Source organism: Fulmarus glacialis, unplaced genomic scaffold, assembly GCF_000690835.1.
Source record: "Fulmarus glacialis isolate BGI_N327 unplaced genomic scaffold, ASM69083v1 scaffold15472, whole genome shotgun sequence".
Lineage (NCBI taxonomy): Eukaryota > Metazoa > Chordata > Aves > Procellariiformes > Procellariidae > Fulmarus > Fulmarus glacialis.
In genome coordinates, this window is record NW_009196642.1 from 77,360 (window position 1) to 100,104 (window position 22,745).

The 22,745-nt window shown below is 37.6% G+C and overlaps 1 protein-coding gene across 1 annotated transcript in view; it reads right to left on the reverse strand.

The window, feature by feature from the left end:
• The window catches only part of MYT1L (myelin transcription factor 1-like), an 82,440-nt gene extending 70,922 nt beyond the window's left edge, over positions 1-11,518 (reverse strand). Inside the window, exons 1-4 of the mRNA XM_009572269.1 lie at positions 10,546-11,518; positions 5,866-6,000; positions 3,243-3,333; positions 820-927 (exon numbers count right to left, since the gene is read on the reverse strand). Coding sequence (XP_009570564.1) covers positions 820-927; positions 3,243-3,333; positions 5,866-6,000; positions 10,546-11,512 — 1,301 coding nt within the window. The 5' untranslated portion in view covers positions 11,513-11,518. The remainder of the gene's footprint in view (positions 1-819; positions 928-3,242; positions 3,334-5,865; positions 6,001-10,545) is intronic.
• Positions 11,519-22,745: the final 11,227 nt, after the last annotated feature.

Here is a 22,745-nt window from a genome sequence, read left to right on the forward strand (position 1 = left end):
GTACCTGTCCCAGCCCACAGATATCACAGTATCCATGGAGAAATTCTGCAGCTCTTGGGGCATCATCAGCATAAGGCTGGTACAATCATGCAGAAGTCTAGTTCCTTTACATGTATCCTTCACACTTCAGCTCCTTAGAAATAATATTTTTTCCACCCACATATCTCAAAAGAGGAGACAATAGCACAAAGCTGGATACAGCTTTGGGTAAATGCAGAATCCTATATGGAGGAAGATAAGGGGTATAATTATGCCAAATTGATTCAAGGTGCTTCCTGTATGAAAGTTTGGGACAATTTTTCTCTTTCCATCTTTCCTGGCAGTGAGTGGGGTAACAAAGACAAAGAACTAAGCCTGACCTTATTTTGGAATCTAAGCTATATCTGCCAAAAGGTGTACTACCAGTTTGGTAATGTAAATAGGGCTTCTGGTTTAATTTAAACTGATATTTACTAGTAAAAGCCTGCTGAAAAAACCAAGACTTACCGGTAAATATTAGTTTATTCCCAAAAGATACCAACTTTTTTCACATTGTTCTTAGACTTTGCACTCCAGCAGTCATCTTTACACCAAACAATGCCTAAGACAAAAATGAGCTTTTCAGCTTTACATGTATTTGCCAAAATAATTACCAACCCTCCCCCATGTAAATTGAGTGGGAAATATACACTGTGAGAATTGGATCCAGAAGCCCTAATTCTAACTCTTTTTTAAAGGAGATATATATGTATATACAACATATATAAATATAAGTTCTCAGATTAGGTGAATGTGTGATGAATTCTGCATAATAATAAGTATTATAGTGATTTCTAATACCTTAAAACCCGATCTGATGCCTGGTTTGATTTTGACACATCACAGTTCTGATGCTTCTCTTGAGCTTTAGCCAGTTTCTCTGCTGCAGCAATAGGACATCCAGAGAGGCTGCAATTACAGAAAGGAAATTTAATTGTCTTGTCCTGCGTAGTTTCACATTATAGCACTGATCCAATTACTCCTTCTCCTCCTTAGCCAGCATCAGGAAGAATCTGAAGGAAAAGAGTTTCCAAAAGCTTTCTGGTCATATGTATTTTTTCTAGAATAGACTTTCTTTCTTCTGCTTTCAAAGTTGCATGGTAGATCTTACATCTGCTCCTCTACCCTGGCTGTACATGGGTAGATTATTCACAGATGTCAGCCAGTGAACATACCAGTAGGAGAGAAGAATATCAACTGGAATCTACTGTGCAGCTCTGCTAGCAGACTTGTGACCTTTATGCATCTACAAATGTTGCCAATGAAATGGCTCCTGAAGATGATTACATGACAACACCATATAGGCCAAATCTTGCACTGCTTCACACCTCATTCAGCTCTGTTAACTCCAATCTTTTTACAAGGCATATTAATGAGTGCAAAATTTGGCCTTGGGTCTCTAAGTCTACATCTCAACTATGTTATACTTAGTGTTTGTTCATGAATTTCAGCCACTAAAGTATGTTTTCTGATAGTAGATGATGTAACATGAAAAGAACTTCTGCACTTGAATTGAAATTCAATTAAATTTGCAAATGCTGAATTGTTATTGAAGTGACAATAATAAGCCTGATTCTTCTGGAAAAGATTTAGAACAGGGAAAAATAAATATATTGATGCCAGCAGATGGTGCTCTTAGTGAAGCTGTAAAAACCTGTGACCTGACAATGGAGGGGGTCCTTTCCTTGTCAGAGTCTATTGCGTGCTTATGTGACCGCAGCTCTCTGTGTTCTCCACAGGAAAAGAAATTAAAATGAAAGGCAAATCAGTACATTCCCAGATGTTCCCTTCTCTACAGGAAATAAGGGGAAAAAAAAAGAATTAAAAAAGTGAAGCAGAGCAAAATGCCCCAAAAGCTGCAGAAAGAGGTGAGCACAGACTGCAGACTGCTCCCCCCCAGCCCTCCCTCGCCGCCCTAGTTCTGCAGAGGGGTGAGGGGGCTCTGTGTGGTTTCGGAGTCATGCCAGAGGGCAGCTGTGCTCCGCTGACACGCTCTTCTTCAGCCACCTCAGATATTCTAGTAGATATTGAACCAGAAGTGAATGCTGCTTCAAGCAGCAGTAATTCCCATAAAGACTTCTCAGAGGTTTTTGCTGCATCTGCTGGCAGCATCACTGCAGAGAAGAAAGGGGTACCAGGGCTTATTGCAGATGGGTTGGTACCCACAAGAGTCTGCCAGGAGACATGCAGTTAATAGGAGGGGGTCTTGTAACCCAGAGCTTGATAAGACTGAACATCCGGTATCTGTGTAGTTCCTTAAGCCTTCATGCTACAGTTAACAGTAAAAAAAGGAATTCGATCATAGGAACCTTGCATAGTTCCTTTTACCCTCTTACCCACATTTCCTGGATTTTTCAAAATTGTAAAGAAACAGGCAAGACCTGGTTGTTCTTGGGAAAACTATGACATGTACTAAAAATTATAGTAACATTTTGATAATTTTGTTATTTGTTTGACAGAATTTAATAGGTAATGGTATCCCTGTTGTAAGAAACTACTACTAATCTTAGGAAACTATAGAAAAGTTGCTTTTTTTCTTGATCTTCGTTTGTTTGGCTACAATATTTACATCTAACGTTTCTTGCTTCTCATTTTTAAATTTAATGAGACATTTTCATAATGTTTCTTAAACAGGCAAAGTTCTCATTCAGTTTTAGCTGAATAAGGACTTTGGGGTTGAGACTGTGGTCAGTAGGAAAGCTAACTCTTATAATGTCTGTGTACTTAAAATGCCATTTCTCATGTATTAAAAAAATCATTTTTAGGAGTAGAGTGGATTTTTTCAGGCATTATAAAATAATCCCTGAAGAGAGTGAAATGTGAGAACAAGAACTCTGCCCTAGTTCTGCTGATGTTGGCAGACTCTTCCTTCTCCCCGCGACATACCCGTAAGGACTCATACCGTTTGTTTCGTACCACTGCTGTTCAGCTAATACCGAAACAAAAAGAAAAAAAATCCACCCAAAAAGCTAAAGGATGCTTAAAATGTCTTCTGAGGATCAATTCATCCATACTGAAGCAAACACACACTCATCCTCCTCAGAAAATACATGAATAAATGTTAAATCTTTAAAATGGATAAAGCACACAAAGCACCATCTGTCAATCTTAAGAACAAAACAACGAAACACACACTCACACCCCCCCGCCAATGGACTGCTAGAAGGGCTGCAGTTTGGAGGCACTGTTCCCTCTAGATTGGCGTCCAGCGACGGCATCCTTACCTTCGGTGGGAATTCCTGTTGCTATTTACGTGGCCCCGGCCTGTGCAGCCTGGTGTAGGACACTTAAGAACATTTTCATGCATGGCAAGAACTTGACAAGGAGAGTAAGAGAAAACAGCAGAGTATGAAAACAAGAAAAAAAAAATCAAATCCCAGTATATATGAAACCATTTTAAAACAAAGCAGGATTCATTAACAACCAGCATTCCTCAAAATACACGTGACACACATAGCCAATAAAGCCTGATGAGGGAAGTAAGTATCGTGACCCTATGCTCATTAACACAGGGCAACAGTGAAAGTTATGAAGGCTATAGAACTTAAAAACAAATGCATCTCTGGTGCAACACTAGCAACAGTGAAGCAGAAGACTTCCAACATCTTCTGCATACAAAAACACTGAGCAAAGATCAGCTCAACAGTAAAGTGTGAGCTAGCAACAGTCCAATACAAAATTACGGACTAGAAAAATTCTTTCAAAAAATGTACGCAGTAATAACGCATAGCTTTATACACACAGTATCAAACTCGAGAGCTGAAAAACTGCTCTCAAGTTACACTGGTAGAACACTGAATTGTTTGAAACATACCTCAGTACAACCTTAAACAGAATTTAACCCTAACTATAAGTCAGCCCAATTGAGGTAGGGGCCAGTTCTGCCCACTTCCACATAGATATATCATTCATATCTGTATGATGAGCAGAATTGGTCCTTTAATTTTCACTTGTATTCTCTACATATGTGAAAATTGCAATGGATAGAAATTTTTTTGAAGACTAAAAACTAAAAATGAGCACTTAAAAAATTAAGGGATGGCAGAAAAAAAAGAAAACTGTGTAAAAAAAGAAATAAGTGGTACAAGCTTAAGTGAGTAAACTGATTTACATCTGCATCCATTGCAAGCTGGATGGAAAACTTACTCCCAAGGCTGCTCCTCTAAATCATAAAGCTCATGCTATGAAGTGCCAAATTATCACGAACTTTTTGGTAACGCTAAAGAGTTTTGTATCATGTGAGAGACATCTGAATCCATGTCTCAGAGCTGGATGGCAGTACATCACTCTATGGAAAAAGGCCATCCAGCCCTTGGAAAGTTCTGGTTTTCTCATACAAGAACTAGTCTGGAAGCCTGTATTTAGTTCTCACTCAAAAAGAGATCTAATAAAGTCAGTGAATTCCTTGACTGAGTTAAGAACTGAATAAAAGCTGTTCGGAGACTTGAGGATTTAACCACGTATACTGATTAAAAGATAACCATCATCATCACCCCATCATCAGTGTACTAAAACGTGTATAGATGCAAAAGCTTTACTCTGAAATTCCTACTATTCAAAGCTGTTCTTGAAACATGCTTCACAAGGCCAACATCACAGGAAAAAAATAAAAAGATGAGCTCACCTTTTTCATTTTAGTAGGTACAAGAGCATGCAAACAGTTTAAAGCTATATTCTTCTTTGATTTACAAAGTCTTCTAAAGAGCTTTTTATTTACCATTTGTAAAAACCAGAGAACTTTGAGCAACTGAGTAAATATTTGTGTTTCAGAAAATTACAGGGTCTTGCAAAGCAGAGAAATTACTCTATTTGTTCTACTGTATTCAGAGATCAACCAAGTACAGCAAAGTTTCCTAAAGCACTTCCTCATTACTTTACTTCTGGAAGAAGCCACTCTACCGTGAAAGAGGAGACTTTTTATGTCTGCCACTATTGGTGTGCTAATCTACTTCTGTTTTCCTATCCTTCAGAATCTACTTTCCTTTGGAAACTGGGGACCATTTCAGCCCTGTCTTTATAATGTTTCCTTTAGGCTGTTGTAAATCCATTGAGGTTAAGTCTGTAAGTGCTGATGGACAGTGGAGATTTTAGGTCCATAGGCTTCAAAGCAATAACTCCGTTTTAAAATTGGTATGAAAGAGAACTGGATCTTAGCTAGATGTTTGCCTGGTGTAAATCAGCATAGAGCAATTTGCTTCAACAGAACTATGCCAATTCCACCATCCAAGGAGGTGACTTAGAGAAACGGAGCCCTCTGCCTTCAGGTGAACATCCGTGAGCTCATATGGGTGAACCTCCTTTGCAGAGAATCTGCTGACACGGCAGGAAATTCGACCCACGTGACTGACAGGGGATGTTTAATCAAAATCCTGAGTTGTGTAACTAAGTAAACAGCCAAATTCTTATTTTTAATAATATAAACTAGTTTAATACAAATTATGTTTCAGGTACAACAACAACAAAGGAAAGGAGTTGCAAGTTTTTCAAGTACAGTTATTCCTGTACAAGACAACAGGGACAGTTGATGTGACATCAGCACTCAGAAGTAAAAGCAGTGCACATCTTCTGGAAACCTTTTTCTCTGTTGACTGAATACATCTATTTAAAAATAACCTAAGATTCTTAAAATCAAAGAATACAGCTTTAAAAGTTGTTCTTTTAGTGTAAAAGTTAGTAGAGAATGGAAATGATGGAATAAAGGAAAAAGTATAACACAGAACAGTTGACTAAGTTGAGACAAACCATACTGAAAAATAAAATTAATTTTTTAAATAAAAGTTTTAAAAAGCATGCTAGAAAAATCTTTGTAGTTTTATCCCCGGTTTCCATGAAACAATGTGAACTTACTTTCTGGAGGGACCCTATCTTTGTGTGGGCATCCTGACAAACTGCGGTGATGGGGGTAAAGCCCCGTTACATGGCCAGTTCCATCACACCCAGGGGTAGGACATTTGCTCTCTTTCTTTTCTGTTCTTGAGGGATCTATAATTTACAACAAATGTGTCAAGTGAATGATGCTTTTCACATTTCTGTAAGAAGGTTCATTTAATCATGTCATTTACTCTTTGGTAAATGTTCTTATGAAAACTAGAAGGAAAAAAAAACCCTCTACTTCTTAACACAGTTCTGCCACTTTTATCCCGTTATCTTCTTTTCAGACTGCAGGCTCCTATGATCACAGCAATATCCATTCACATTGATTGGAAAGTGACCTTTTTATAGCAAAGCCATACCACTGTCAGTCAATGTTCTGCTGGCAAGCATCAGCTCAAGGGTGTAAGGTCATTTGGAAACTGTTTAGTTGGAGTTTCCCTTCTTTACATTCTTATTTGCCTGATGTATTAAGGTCTGCAAATGTACTGTCATAGAAGTTCAATGTCCTGAGAGTAGCAAACCCAGCTCTTTAGCATAATGATTCAACAATTCAGCACGAATAAATCCCTTTTCCAAGGCTCACTGAGGAGACGGCTCTTGTTTTCTTTAAATTCCTTATGAAGTGGTAGAAATTATGTAAATATTCTTTTATCTTCAATAAATTATGGTGGGGTAAACACTGTAATCAGAATTATTGAAAGTATCACTGGCTGTGTAAATTTGGGCCATTACAAACATGCATATATAATGCTTGAATATTCATATGCTTAAAAGGTTAATGATTTTTTAGAATGTTGTTGGATCTTCTGTCTACAATCAATGAAAAGTCTAAATAGACATTTTTTCAACAAAATAAAGTTTTCTGCCAATAATGTAGTGGAACTGCTGGTGAGATTAATCCTGAACTAGAACTTTCTCACATACTTCATCAGCTTGTTTCCTTTAACAGAGTATCTGTAAAATAACATCCCTACCCTTCCAGTCCAGCACATGATACAAATTACATCTTATCATCTCGACCACAGTTGCCAGATTTTGGAGACTATTGCTAATTTTCATATTAGTATTAAGGGAATAAAATTCAGGATACTCTAACTGCTACCATTTTGGCTCAAGATCAGCCAACATCCTCCTTCCATTTTTTTAGTCCATCCTCCTTTCAATACCCAATCTGAGCTATCCTCATTTAAGTATTTTATGCTGCTCTTGTCATTACTCTGATTCAGTATTTATGCTTTCATCTCTGGAAAATAAGATTTTGCTACTTGTTTTCCATTAAGTCTTTCTAACATTAAATTTCATCCCAGCTTCAACAAATGCAACCCTCAGTACAATCAGTGGAAATTTCAGTATTTGCAGAACTTCACATACAACCCATTTTTTTCAGCATTATATCAATACAATCCAGAGTTCACATTCAGCTGTGGACTTATTTTTCCTTGATTTCTCTCTGGTAACTTTTTTTTATATATATATATACATATATATATACACACACACACTTTTACATTCCAAGTTCTTCCAAAACACCTTAATTTTACAGAAATTCTTTAGCTTATTGTAATGACTCTCCATGTCTTAAAACCATTCTTAAATTTGAATATGGTATTTAAACCTTGTCTTTTGCAAATGGAATCCCTAATTACGAAAGTTTTATTGTACTTAACCTGCATGTTGACTGTAGAATACAGTTCTTTTTTTCATGCTCTTCAACAGTAAATACACATACAAATCTATCTCCAAAGTGCTATACAGTTATCACAACACTCCTGGAAATACCGTAATCTTGTACGTCAGGAAATTGAAACAAAGGGATCGAGAAGTTAAACCCAAGGCCACAGAAGGAGCAAATGTCAGAGGAGGGATGTGAATTCCTGCCAGATAGGCCTGTGCTGAGACCACTAGAACAGCAAGCCCACAGCTACATACATACACAATTCTAAGCAACTCTTCATGTCAAGTACTTTGGGATGTGTAAAAGTATTAGATAAGTGAATAAGTAATGCAAATGAAATATAAATTATGTAAATACAACAATATTCAAGGACTGCAAAAAATGTAGATGATTAATAGACCATAATGGCTTTTTAGAGACTTTAAACTAGAGGAACTTTAGCTACTCCACATTGTCAGAACTCCACCGAAGTCTAATTTAGAGCAGCTGAGGATCCGGACACTTACATCCTACAGTGTCAAGCAAATCCTCCTCTGTATTCAAGTCTATGCTATAAAGTTACAGCATATATCAGATCCTTAAGAGCCTTTATGGTCTAATGAGTCAGAAAAGATGCTGTATACTATTCTTAATGATTTCAAAACTTGCATAAAATTGTACCTGCACAATTTCCCATTGCTTTTAATGGAAGACATTTGGCTAAACTTTTCCACAACTTTATACAAAACACTGGATACTCTTTTGTAAATCCTTTTCTGCTAATTGGGAGAAATATTGCATAGTTTTATTTAATTCTGTAACCTTTCCTCACTTCTTGCCACAATGGAAGTATTGCCTGAGTGAAGGTTGTCAGAGGACTCAAAAGGTTTTAAAATTCATAAATTTCAGAAGAAAGCCTGTTTAGAAGGCTTTAAATGGCAGGGAAAAAAATGGTTAGTGGTCCCTTAAGAGTTGTTTCAGTGATGTCTGAAAGCAGAACTCCTGAAGCCGGGAGGTAGTTCTCACTGCAATCTTGTGCACCCAAAAAGTTTCCACTTAACCGTATCATACATCTCTGTGGGTATCTCTTCCAGGAGTATTTGGAAGATAATGTGTGAGTGAAGAACAAATGATATAAGCAATTGTCTTACTTAAAGCTTCCTCTCTCAATAACTACCAGAATGTTTCCTAAGTTTTTAAGTAAGGAAGGAATAAGTTTTTCTTTCCTCCTTTATTAAAAAAGCATAGAACGATCCACTCTACAAAGTTTCTTGGTCCAAACTACCACAATATTTAGTCCGTGGCTGGGATTTGAACCTATTATCAATTCAGCTTGCAGCTCCCAAGAGATAGGATGGTTCAAAGAAGCTCTAGAATTTACTGAAATAGGAAGTCCATACTTTTGTTACTGTCAGAAATTATATAGTCTTTTTGGAGACAGCAGATCTATATGCATAAATGCTTTCCCAGGCATACATAGACTGGAAGGACTGGACAACACCAGAGTTAAAAAGCTCTTCAAAAATTGGTTTGCTATGTTTTCTGTGGTTTTATTAGAGACATATATTCAAAGGGCAATGTACCTACAATCGGTCATATGCGAACAACATTTAGCACAACATCCATGTGGCTATACAGTAATACACTAACTAAATAAAGTTGTCTTCCCCAAATACCCAAAGTTACTACAGCATTCACTGGACCATATATTTGTGCTTAAAACAAACAAAACTTCACTAAAATACATTGCAGAAGAGTGTTTGACATCAGTAATTTCCATGCTTGTCTAAAAGACTGGTCATTACTTTTCTTTAAGGCTTGTAAAAAAAGATCAAAACCTTTCTTGGACCAAGATGTTGTCTGCCTACCTGAATGTCACAGGCAGATCTTAGGGTATTACTCTTTCAAAACAGGGATTTATAAAAAGGAGAAAAATGCCCACCATCTCACTTGCAGAAAGGAAACCAAATATTTTTAGAACAAATATAAGATGAACCCACTCCCTGCTTAGCATCTCCCAAGAAATACCACATCCTCCACTTCCACTAAAGTCAATGGGAATCAGGGGTGTTCAATGAATCTCAGGAGGTATTGAACACTTTATACAACACAGCCCTACATGTACGGACGTAGACACGTTGAAGAGGGGTGTGGTAATATAAACACACCATCACCATGAAAATCCCATAAATTAAAAGACATTCTAAAGGTAACCTTTAGTCTGTTCTTTTTTTTTTTTTTTTTTTTTCTTTTATATTGAATTATGGTCAAGGCAGCACCTTAACTGTTTCCACAATGGAATGAAACCAGTGAAGTGGAATGCACATAAGAAAGAAATTGCTATTGATCTCAGCCCAGGCCACACCATGCCTTGCATAGCAAATGGTTTCCATTACCTTACTATCTTAAGATAATTAATGTGCAGTCATTGCCCCTATTTTATGTTATCGGTCATTCTGATACTGTTCAATTTCTATCAGGCAATTCTACATTTTAGATGGGAGAGGCTTCATCAATAACTGTCATTTGATGATAATTTTATAAATCACGATGCCACCTACCCAATCCAATCTGTAAAATATGTACTTCATAGCTGACTGACTACCTGCTACGCAAAACCCCACTCTCCTATATAGTTTGCAACGTAATTCTCTTCATTGGTTCTAATTATTACTATAAAATATATTAAAAACTTGAGAAAAATCTTTGCCTCTTTCAACATGATCTCTTATTTGTTTTGTTTCCCTGAAAAGTTATTTTTTTAATTTCGCCAAATGATATTCACTGAAATATTGTACATACTTCTAACACTGTAGAATGATTTTTTTTTATTTTACAACCACAGCATGATGCTATTTTACAATCATGCCATACTACTACAATTTAAATAAAGTTCCCATTTTGTGGAATTAATAACTTCACTTCAGAATTCTATGCAAAACTTAACACGTTAGCTCACACTTTCTCATGACATAACATACGGTATATAGAAATATTACCTTTACCATAATATGGCTTTTTGACATGGCCGTCACTGGGTTTAGGCTTCCTGTCATCTCCAGAAAGGTGTCTTGGAGACTGTTCCTCAAATGATCTCATATTATCCCTCCTTCCAGCTTCCACTGCCATTTTTTCTCTCATGGCTTTTGCTCTCTCAGTTTCCAAAGCAATTGCTTTCTCAAGCAGGGTTAAGTTACCTTTTGTCATATCAAACACTTCTTCAGACCTATCTGAAGTAATAGAGGTGGTATCATCGTCTCTTTCATGACAACCATCCTCCTTTGCACAGCTAGAAAAAGTCCTAGATCTGGGGCTCAACTGTTCTTCAAGCCTCATTAGGTTCATCATATCAGAGTAATTCCGGTCTGGTGTTCTTCCTTGGAAGTCATCTTCTTGCCTGACATGCTGACGAGTGTTCATGTTTTGCTGTTGATTTCTTTCCTGTGGGTTTGTCTCACTGAGTTTCCTAGCCAGATCAAAACACTGGTTCCTTAAGCACTCCAAACTGCTGAGACACACCTCTTCATCACTCTCCTCCACCATTTTTTCCGTAAGTCCATTGTTCACAGGCTTCCCTAGCATTACAAAGTTCATATTCCTATTATCTTGCTGTGAAGTATTGTCTGCATAATTTCTGTCATTAATGTTTTCTGAAAGCACTACACCATGTCCTTGTGCTAATAATTTAAGGGAGTCCACTGTTTCCCTAACAACATCACTGTCTAAATCTAAACTCAGCTCACTTTTCCGACCAATATTTTCATTTTTGTCACTATCATCTTCCAGACTATTAGATGTATTGCTGTTCATTTCTGATTCTGTCCTGGCTCTGTATGCTGCATCCTCTGCAATTTTGCCAAGATTTAACAATGACTTGGCCACCAGTTCATCGTAATTATCATACTCATCATTATTGTTATCGTCTTTTTCTGTGTCTTGCATTATTCGAGTATTGTGACAATTCATTTGATGGTCTTCTGCATAAAAAACAGAAACAAAGAAAGAAACAAAGAAAGAAAGAAAAAGGAAAAGAAAAGAAAAAAGTGGCTACAATTGGAACTGTTGTTGCAAGCGCATGGACAGAAAACAAACTGCATGTCAAATACTGTTACAGCAATTCTATAACACTAAGGCCCATGTGAAGTGAACTTCTCTGTAGTCCATAAGGCTATTTTTGTTTATTTGCTATTCACATGAATTTCTTTCACAGAACCAATAAGAAAAAGGCAATAAAAATGCTGATTACTACTACTGCTAAATATTATGGCATAAATACTTATGTTTCTCCTTTCATTTCTATATTTACAGTTTTATAGGGTTTATTACAATCATATTACTAATATGACATAATTGCCTAGGTTTCCAACTTTTCTCACTCCTGTATTTCCTGTAAATATGGTAGATGGCAAAGGAGTGAGTACTACTGGATTTATTCTCTTATTGATGAATGCCATTCACCAAGCACGAAATTGTCACTTTTTTAACACCATACACACCATTAACACTAGATAACCAATAACTATACACAAAGATCAAAATGGCAGTTTACTTAGTGGATCCATCAGTAGAAATCAAAATCTCTCAGTTTAACTATGCAAACTGTGGAGAAGTAAGATTTTTAAGAGTTGTTACATGAAAGGAAGATAGAAGCAATTATATGCACAATATAATTTTAAGTAAATATGCTAGCCCAAATTATATGGTCATACATGTATGATAGGGCTGTTATCTACTGTCCTGTGTATTGTAACATAATGGTGCAGAGTTACCACATTTTACTTAGCTTTGTTTTAGTAACTGTTGAATAACAGAGGGACAACTTAATAAGATGGAGCCAATGTGAGGCCCTGAGGGTGAGATTCATCTCACCTAACTTTAGACATGAGCAAGGCAGGCATCTATATCCGAGTAAGTTATTCGACATTCCCGTCCTTAGTCAGTAAGAGAAGCAGACACTTTAAGGATACAGTCCATTTGATGTGGTTAAGATATCTTCTTGAGAATAAAATTAATAACTACTAGAAGTGCCTGTTTCTCTTCATTGACAACAAAGGGACTCAGATTAGATGCCTACCTTAAAGATATCCATATTTGGTCAGATGAATATCATCCAGAGAGCATTTTCTGATATCTCATGTTCACTCAGAAATTATGTCCTTCTTAGACCCATTCTTAAAACACATATACATTCATCATTATTTACTAATGAGCATCTCATAAATTATATTTTGATAATCGGCTACTCAAGCAACATTTAAATGTTTTGCATCACAACTGGAAAAGAAAGTATCTAAATCTGTCATTACATTGACACGCTAGTCCAGTTTTTCAGCTGGTGCAAATTGAAAGAAACCAGTAGAGCTATGACAATTAACACCTGCTCAAGAGCTAGTCCATCAACTTCTGATAGCACCTTTTCAGCTCAGATGTATTTTCAACACTGGTACACATCGCATTTTCTAAAGTGTGACTTTTATGTTTTGGGTTAAACAAACCAAAGCAGGAAATTTCAGGTAGTAGGTGGCTTATACACTAACATTTTGATGATAGGAAATAATTTTTGATAAAAATAATTTTTATGTCTATAAGATAATAAATCAGAGTTTTAAATACAAAGCTCAACAGCACAATAATGAATATTTCAGCCACAAGATAGTATTCCTTCTACACAGTGGTTAGGGATCCTGGGATGATAGTAGGCTGTAGTTAAGCAGCAGAACTGGTAGATGACTAGGCTACGTCTAGTGAAAAAAATGCTGTAAAAGTAAAATATTATGTAATATATATTATCTACTTGAATACAGTGGGAAGATAATTAATCGGGAAGGATGTATAGTATTTTTACATGACAAGATATTCCAAGTAAATAGTGGGTTACCTATTTATCATCAAAGGTGGTTTTATTTTAGTTGCTGTTGTTCTCAAGATAATCATAATTCATATTTATGTTTCAGTCCCTCAAAAAGTAAGTATATCAGAGTATCAGATTTTCAGTGTAAAAGTAAGGGATGCCACTTACATTTCCTATTTGAAAAATTTCCATCTTGAATGACTGCATAGAAGTAGGCAGTTAAGGATTACTGGATAATTAGTTTGCGCTACTTGAGAAACAAATGTTTTAATACACTAATAATAATTTTCTAAAGTGAAATGTACAAACAAATCCCACATTAATTTAAATATTAAGGATAAAACCTGATGCCAAGAAGACTGTTCAGTAGAAATTGCTGCTTTTGTGAGGTGGTTCTTGTAACTACTTCTGATGGGCAGTCAGATGGAGCAGAAGGAACATCAAAGTGATTAAAGAAGCAGTGAACTCTAGCTCCAAAATTGCCAGTGCCTTCAAGTTTACGATGAGATATCTACAAACACTGGTGAAATCAGTCCAAATCTAGCTCTAACAGGATACTGAAATAAAAAGTAGGAAAAAAACGTATTTTCTTAAGCCATTCGGAGAACTGTTCAGGTACGCAGTGACCATTACAGGCCAACTTTTGAAATGTGAAAAGTTTCAGGGTTTGTTCTTTAAAAAAGGGGTTTTGTGTTTGTTTTTACATGAATGAGACTCATGTAAATGATCACCAATGGGAGGAATATGTTATACTTTGCCTCCACAATAGTGAAAAGTCAAAATATGAATCACATACTGTATGAGTGAAGACATGTAAATTCCTTTTGAGTAGGTGAAGCTGAGTGAAAGCTGTAACTATAATATTTTTTATTCTGTTTGTTTGGTTATATCCTTTTCAGTTCTCCTGCCCATTCAATCCTAAAAAGAAGAAGAAAAAAAGGTGGTGGAGGAGAAGAAAGTGTAAAGCATGAATCCCACATGAGAGAGGCAGGAAAACAAAATATTTTAATCAAGTTTCATTCCTCCTCTTTTAATTTTTGGCCTTTTCTTGCATCTACGTTCTTTAACAACTATTTTGCTCATGTTTCTTATCTCTATGCAGCAGTTAGTTTTAATGAAAAGGATATTTATGTATACTACGTCATCTCCTCAATAACAATCTGTTGGATGCTGGGCCTGCTCTAGTGAAGCACCTGTGTCACCTGTTTTTTAAACTGAATTTTTAAGTACCGAATTAGTTTGTGTACTAGTTAAGGATCTTCTGGAAAGTATGTTAGCCTAGCAGCTCTACGTGAACCTATGAGCCTTGTCTTTGATTCAGATCTGTAAATCTAATCTTGCTTTCATTTCACATTTCTACAATTCCTAAGATTTAACCTTTAATTTGGTAACTACCTTTATGCTGTGCTGTTTAATGGCTGTTTGTTAAATGACTGCAAAGCATATAGGGCTAAAACACCTACTCAACCCTTTACGTAAGTTTTATAACCATTGACCCAAATTGCAGTTTTTTATTTGGCGAAGAGGCTGAGTTTGTCTCAAAAAGACACAAGTTAGCTAGTTTAGGTGAAAAGCAGACAAAGTTATCATATATCCTTTTTCTATTAGCTTTAGGGTTGCATGGACAAGGAATATGCAACACAGTTTAAAAAGAATATCAGATTATTTTAGCCCTCATCTGCACAATACTATGACAATTTAGGTATTCTGGATTGCAAAATTTGTTCTTGTTAACTCCCAGCAGATATAACAAATGACAGGAGGAAAATTATACTGAAGAGTATGTGAAATAGCTATAAAGAGCTGGAAGCCTTTAGCCATCTGAACAGAAGTGCACTCTTAGTATTGCACTAAAAAAAGTGAATAATTTGATTTCTTAATGCACCTTTCATCCAAGGATCTCAAAGCACTTTACAAACATTATTTTTAAAAGCCTCACAACACCCCTGTGAGGTAGGTATTTTAACCCCATTTTACAGATGGGAAATTGAGACACAGAGAAGTTGAGTGACTCTTTCCATGTCATACCAGGAGTCACTGGAGAATAAGGACTACAGCCTCTACATCCTTGATTGTTTCCTCCCTTTGTTGCTATCACATCCATATTTAAACAATTTTTTGGCAGAAGAAATGGCTTGCTGTTTTTAGTGTAGGGAGTCATGCAAAACAGCACCTTCTTTTTGAAAAGGAAAATATAGAGCATTTAGTTTGAGAGATTCTGCAGAGAGAGGCAATGATACTTCAGTAATAGCAGCTACATTCCTACCAAAGGCCAAAGACTTCAGAAACAAGACTTTCCAAATCTGCGGTCTGTGTATCAAATTACTCACTTTCTCCCAAGTACGGGAAAACATGATGGCTAACAAGCTGAACCTGTATGTGGTCATACAGGCTTCCTGCCCAGATGGATGGTTTCATTATCCAGGCAGCATTGCCTGTTTTAAAACACTTCACTGCTCTTGCTACTGCCACTTGTCAGTTCCTAAGTGCTCAGCATATGATATTACCGCATCACCATTTTTCTCCCTCTAATCTGTAAAGTGAGGTGGATGCATACATCTCCACATTACAATCTATGATAGCTGGCCTATGAGAAATATTTAGCAAGACAACGTTGGCAGAAAGGAATCCCAAATCTTGGAAAGTTACAGCATCATATGGGGCAGGAGGTTGTTTGTACATTGCCTTCTCCTCTAGGAAAATCTTATGAGTAAGGAAACTGAAGAGCTGGAAAACTTAGTGAGCTCTCAACAACTTCTCCACTCCACACTGAAGAAATAGAGCATACATGTAACTCTCTGAGGGCCTAAGCAAGGTCTCTAAAAGTCTGAACAATCCTATTGACATGGGATTTGGATCAGAGCCCAAGCCTTTGAATATGTCTATTTCAGGGATGCACTGAACACTTAGGTTGACCATGTGCAATTCTTTCTTCATTTCTGCAAAGTTCCTGAAGTTCTTTTACACTGTAAGTACTTTAGGTAAAGACCCAAGCAATTTGTTTTTACAGTAGTTGATTCCTTTATGGACCCTATATTACCTAATGAAAGTCAAAAGAAAAAGATAACTGTTCACTTGTTTACTTGATGCACCCTAATTATTCCATTATATCTGATTTTTTTTTCACTCCTCCCCCTCAGCCTGCTACACCTACTTATAATAGTTATAATACTGGGGTTTACTGTTTAGACTTTTGTACAATAATTATAGTATTCAACTAATAACCAATGCTCAAAGTAAAATAAATGAAGAGTAAAAGTCATTAAGCATGGCAAGGAAGGTCTGAGCTAAAGAACACAGCACATCACAGTAGGATTCAGTATTATAAAGTAGGAGTGAGGACCACAGAGCAAGCCCGTACAGACTTTTAAATATTGAACATCATTTGCTGGCTTACTATGTCTTTTCTTCCTTTTTTTTTTTTTTTTCTGTTACATTTTGATCTTTTCATTTTCTATGGATTCCATTTTTTATCTGGTTTTGCTCACTGGAAAATTAAGTACTACTTCTTTTTCTTTTTTTTTTTTTTCCCCCCTAAGGACTAAAAGGGATCCTCACAGATCTGAATTTCTTTCCTGTCATGGAGTGATTACTGACATACAAAAGCATTCCTTGTTGTTTTTTTTTTTTGCTATTAAAAAACATTTTAAATAGAAACAATGAATATTAATAAATTATTTTGGCATAGCAGCATTTTTGAAGATTTAATTTTCTGTACAAATCAGTGTATTCTCATCTAAATGCACAGGTGTTTGTATATAATCAATGCCTTGAAATACTCTTTTTTCTTTGCTTATGCCATCCTTACGACCTATTATCATGCCTCTGCCTATGTCAGACCTGCATGAATAGCATCCTAATCTACAAATATTCACATAAAGTATTGGTAGAATATAGATGTTCTTACTTGGGTTATTCCTATTAATATCATAGAATCAGGCAGGAATTTAGATAAAGAGAGAGAGCACCAGATAATCCAGAAGAATGGGGATGCAACGTATTTTTTAAAATTATGTCATTTGTTATTCATCCATGTTTTCCCACCCTAAGTCCCTATAAGCTACCTGTATCAATACAGTTTTGGAAAAGGATCTGAAGATATCTGACAAATCCTCCGGCAAGATCATGACTGTGGTAATTTTGCTTCAAGTGACACATTGCAACAGCTACTTAAAAATTATCTAGGTTCTGACTCAAGCCAATATGCTCTGTTTAAGATTTTGTCTTTTCACCACAAGGTGTTGCTTGCCTTTCTTTGATCTTAGAGCATCTCACATGCCATCTTACATTGCACTGGTGCCATGGAATCATGGAGTAGCTGAGGTTGGAAAGGACCTCTGAAAGCTATTTGGTCCAACCCTTGCTCAAAAAAAAAGGGCCAGCTTAGAGGGCCCTGTCCTGTCAGTCCAGTTTTGAATATCTTTCAGGATGGAGATACCAGCATATCTGGGAAATCTGTTCCAGTGTTTGACCATCCTCATGGTGAAAAATTCCTTCCTTATTTCTAAATGCAATTTCTTTTGTTACAACTTACGAATGTTGCATCTTATTCTGTCACTGCACACCTCCTTTTTCTCTCTACCCTCCACATAACATATCATCCAGAGGGACCTGGACAAGCTTGAGAAGTGGGCCCGTGTGAACTTCATAAGGTTCAGGGTCCTGCACCTGGAATGGGGCAATCTCCAGTATCAATATAGGCTGGGGGATGAAGGGATTGAGAGCAGCCCTGCCCAGAAGGACTTGGGGGGTACTGGTGGAGGAAAAGCTAGACATAAGCCAGCAATGTGCGCTCACAGCCCAGAAAGCCAACCGTATCCTGGGCTGCATCAAAAGCAGCATGGCCAGCAGGACGAGGGACTCCCCTCTGGTGACACCCCACCTGGAGTACTGCGTCCAGCTCTGGAGTCCTCAGCACAAGAAAGACACGGACCTGTTGGAGTGGGTCCAGAGGAGGGCCATGAAAATGATCAGGGGGGATGGAACACCCTGTCCTATGAAGAAAGGCTGAGAGAGTTGGGGTTATTCAGCCAGGAGAAGAGAAGGCTGTGGGGAGACCTTATTGCGGCCTTTCAGTACTTAAAGGGGGCTTATAAGAAAGATAAGGGGACAAACTTTTTAGCAGGGTCTGTTGCAATAGGACAAGGGGGAATGGTTTTAAACTAAAAGCGGGTAGATTTGGCCTAGATGAAGGAAGAAATTTTTTACAGTGAGGGTGGTGAAACACTGGCACAGGTTGCCCAGAGAGGTGGTAGATGCCCCATCCTTGGAAACATTCAAGGTCAGGCTGGACGGGGCTCTGAGCAACCTGATCTAGCTGAAGATGTCCCTGCTCATTGCAGGGGGTTGGACTAGATGACCTTTAAAGGTCCCTTCCAACCCAAACTATGCTATGATTCTATGATTCTATGATAAGTAGCTGAAGACAGGAATAAGATCTCCCCTTAGCCTTCTCCTCCTCACAGTGAACAAACCCTTTTTTCTCAGTCTCTCTTTGTATATTATGTGCTCCAGCTCTTTAATGATCTTCATTGTTCACCACTGGACTTCAGTATTGCAATGCTTTCTTGTACTGAAGAGCCCAAAACTAGATCTAATGCTCCACATACCATAGTGTAAGTGATCAATAAAGGGGAATAATCACTTCCTGCAGCTTTCTGGTTACAATCTCCAGTCTTTTCATCCTGACAGCCAAACATTATTTCCAAAAAGTCAAAAGGCAATGAATATGCTGGGGATTTTTCTTTTCCACCTCAGAGAGAGGAGAAAATACTTTTCAGTTACCTACAGGCATCCCTTTAAGTAGATAAGGTCCTGGCTGGTATGAAGCCTGCTTGTTTGCTTTGCAGTATCTGCAATATTTGGTATGAAGGCATATGGTTAGATTTGAGAAGGAACTTGCTGAAAATATCTGTGATCAGAAATGGATATGCTGGGTTTGCAAAGGCAGTACAATTTAGCCAGTCATCTCCATCTGGTCCATGCTTCGAGAATCAGGTTCAGGAAGCCCTTAACTGTTTTAACCTGACTTCTGTCTGGGCAGATAATGAGACGGCTTTAGCTGATGACTGGTATTCATTCCATCCTACCTTTTCTCTCCAGGAAGTCTATACGAGGGAGGGGAGATATTCTGTCTCATAGTCTTATAATGACTCAGTGGAGTATGACAGTTTCTTGCTTTCTCTCAGGTTTCCACAGCTCAGCAGGGCAGCAGGCAATGGGGAAGCCAAAGCTATTCTCCAAATACTGAGATACAGCAGGAAGACAGCAGGGGAGCAGAGGACCAGCTGCACTGATGGGAGAACACCCACTCAGACAGCTCTTGATATGGAGCTTCTCATGGGGCTACTCCAAAGGCTGCTTAGGAGACGGTGACCCCCACCTATACCCCTCTCCATGATCATTGCTTTGCAAAGGATGCAGCCTGAAGAACACATTTTCAGTTCATAAACTACCATTTTCTTTCTCACACACAAATCTCTGAGAAAGACAGGTTGGAAACTATTACTGTAGGGATACATAATCTCTTTTCACTGGTTTTGCTTCAGTTCAGATCTCTGACTCAATGCAGATGTCCATATTGAACATGTCTCCATATGAACTAGACATCTAGACTCCATTTATAGGCAATGGACAACAACATGCATCCTGGGATGTGATTTATCTCATCCTAAGCTAGGTATCTGAAGTAGATTGGCTGAATTATTCCCTAAAAGTGACTATTTCTCTTGATTGGTTATAAATGAAATTGATGGGATGAATCCTATCCCAATTGCTTTTACTCAGAACTTTCAAATTTCACCTTGCTGAAATTCAACAATATCTTTAGTATGACACAGTAGGAATTGCAAGGAGGAAGGAATGAAGGAGCTACCCAAAAGGAGGTATCTTTAGGTTGCAGACAGAGACAAAGTTATATAGGGAAAGGTAGTATGGATGCTTTGGATGGGATAGATGCTTGTGACTGCATGAGTTACATGGAGAGAGTGATATCTTATTGGATGAGTCTGATCTCCATTATAAGTTTAATTACTTATTTTTAGTTTTGTTTGCTTATCAAAGGAAGCCTGTTTGTGCTTTGATAATAATCTGACCTAACTGGCAGAGGGGACAGAGGCCCGCACCATTACCGTTCTAAAGGATGAGAGAACTGCTAAATATAATATCCTTGAAATTTCTTCTTCCTGTCTCTCTTTCTATTCCTTCAGTGGTTCAGTGCCAAGGGATCTGGAAGGACAAAGACTTCTATGTGCACTAGTGCCAGACTTTACTTCATTTGAAAGGTAAAGCTTTCCATTAGGGGGTTTGTTCCTCTTTTCCTTATCCCCTCATCCAGCTTCTTCATCTACATTTCCCTCATTCCCCACCTTTTCGTGACAGGGAAGGCTGAGTAATACTCCATAGAATAAGGAGAAAGTAAATACAAAGGTGCTTTGCCTCTTTGGTTATAGCCATTCTAGTATGAACTAATTAGGGACAGACCACCAGACCAAGCAGTGGCATGTGACTATTCATACTGCTAAACTCTTAGTGAAGCCGTGGCATGATTTTGACTTGCATGACTTAGCATCCTTCCAGCAATGTCCCGGCACAGTGCAGAGGTGCTGGTTAGGGACCATTCCCAAGAAGGAGTTTGAATGTGGTGATCTTATTTTGGAAGGTAAAAGCTTAGCTGTATGCACTCAAGTCATGCAACCATTGAACTCAGCATTAAATGAGCGGACTATGGTCTGTTTTATTCACTTACACAGACGTAGTCTTTGATTATTGTGATTGAAGAGATGGGGAACAAGGCAGGAGAATCTGTAAGTTGGGATTGATGGAAAGCACACTGTTAACTGTAACTTCAGACGGAACAGGTAAGGCAAATGGGAACCTATTCTTTTAACCATGCTACTCCAGTCAGTCAAGAACACGTATACAGTGGACCTCAAAAAACAGAAAATGGTGACTCAATGGTGCGGCTAGCTCTTAGCTCGCTACAAAGACTCTTTATTATCTTCTGTTTATTTGCCGTCTATATTATGCGTACAGATGGCCTATGAGATTGGAAATGTCTAAGGAGATTAGAGTACCAGAGACCTGTCAAATGCTGGAAATGTATGCTATGGTGACGGATCTAAAAAAACTTTTTCTGTCTCTACTGCATCTGCAAAGATATTTCCAGTGAGGCTGTTCTAGCTACCTGTCCACCTAAAGAACACACAGTGCCACCATTTTAGAAATTGTCAGCTCCTCCTTTCTATAAGGGATTTCCCACTACTGTTCAGATCTGCACTGGAATATCTGTCCTGATGATGAAAGCTTGTGTCTCATAAAAAGAAAACTTTTGCAGGACAAATGTAACCACCTACATATTTACACATATTTGTCTATATTTCCAACTAAAGATATATCTGCCAGCTATGATGACAATGGCTTCGTAGTCAGCCTAAATTGCTTAGAGCAGCACAATCTCAGTGCACGACATCTCGCTGAAACTCTTACTCCAACTGGCTCACAGAAACAACAAACTACAAGGTGGATCAATCAAACAAATAACCACAATAGCCAGTTTTCCAAGATACACACACACACACACGTACATACAGAGATAATCTTACACTGTACAAAACTAAAACCTGAGTCTGAGTATGGTTCAGCTCAGAACTTGTTTTGACGAGTTCACTGCTAAAAGTAATGTACATGAGATAAAGTCAATACCTCTACTTCTGCCTGAAATTATTTTTGGTTTTATTTCTTTCTTCAAGTATTCATCAGGTGATTCATACTGAAATCACCCTAACATATTGTTCACTTTCAATTGCACTTTGTATGATTATTTTTAGGCTCTAGTCTCATTAATAAATTTCTGCACACTGAAGTATTGGAGCTGCTTAAGAGCCAATGGAATTAACCTATCCAACATGAACTTTTCCCCTCTGTCCCCTTGTATCTGGTGCTGTATTATGTTTTATGACTTCAAAATTACTTTATTAAATGGAACTGCATCAAATCCTTTCCTAAGACTCAGATAAACTGTGTACATTATTTCCACACTGCCTATCTTCTCAGTGATGTGCAATTTGCAGATTTCAAGCAAAACACATATTTCGCAAAGGACAGTTATTCTTTCTTTTATAAATACATTGCTATTACTTTTAGTTATGCATTTCTAAACAGTTAGTAATTTTGGCTCATCACTGTATCTTCTCCATGGATCAAGTCCAGTTTAATAATCCTGGTTTTCCATATTACAAAAAGTCTCTGAGAGTCAACACTTACTGCTTGCGTTTTTAAAAGTGCTCTGTCTAGTTCTGATTCTACTAATGACAATGATATAGAATAGAATAGAATAGACTATTTTAG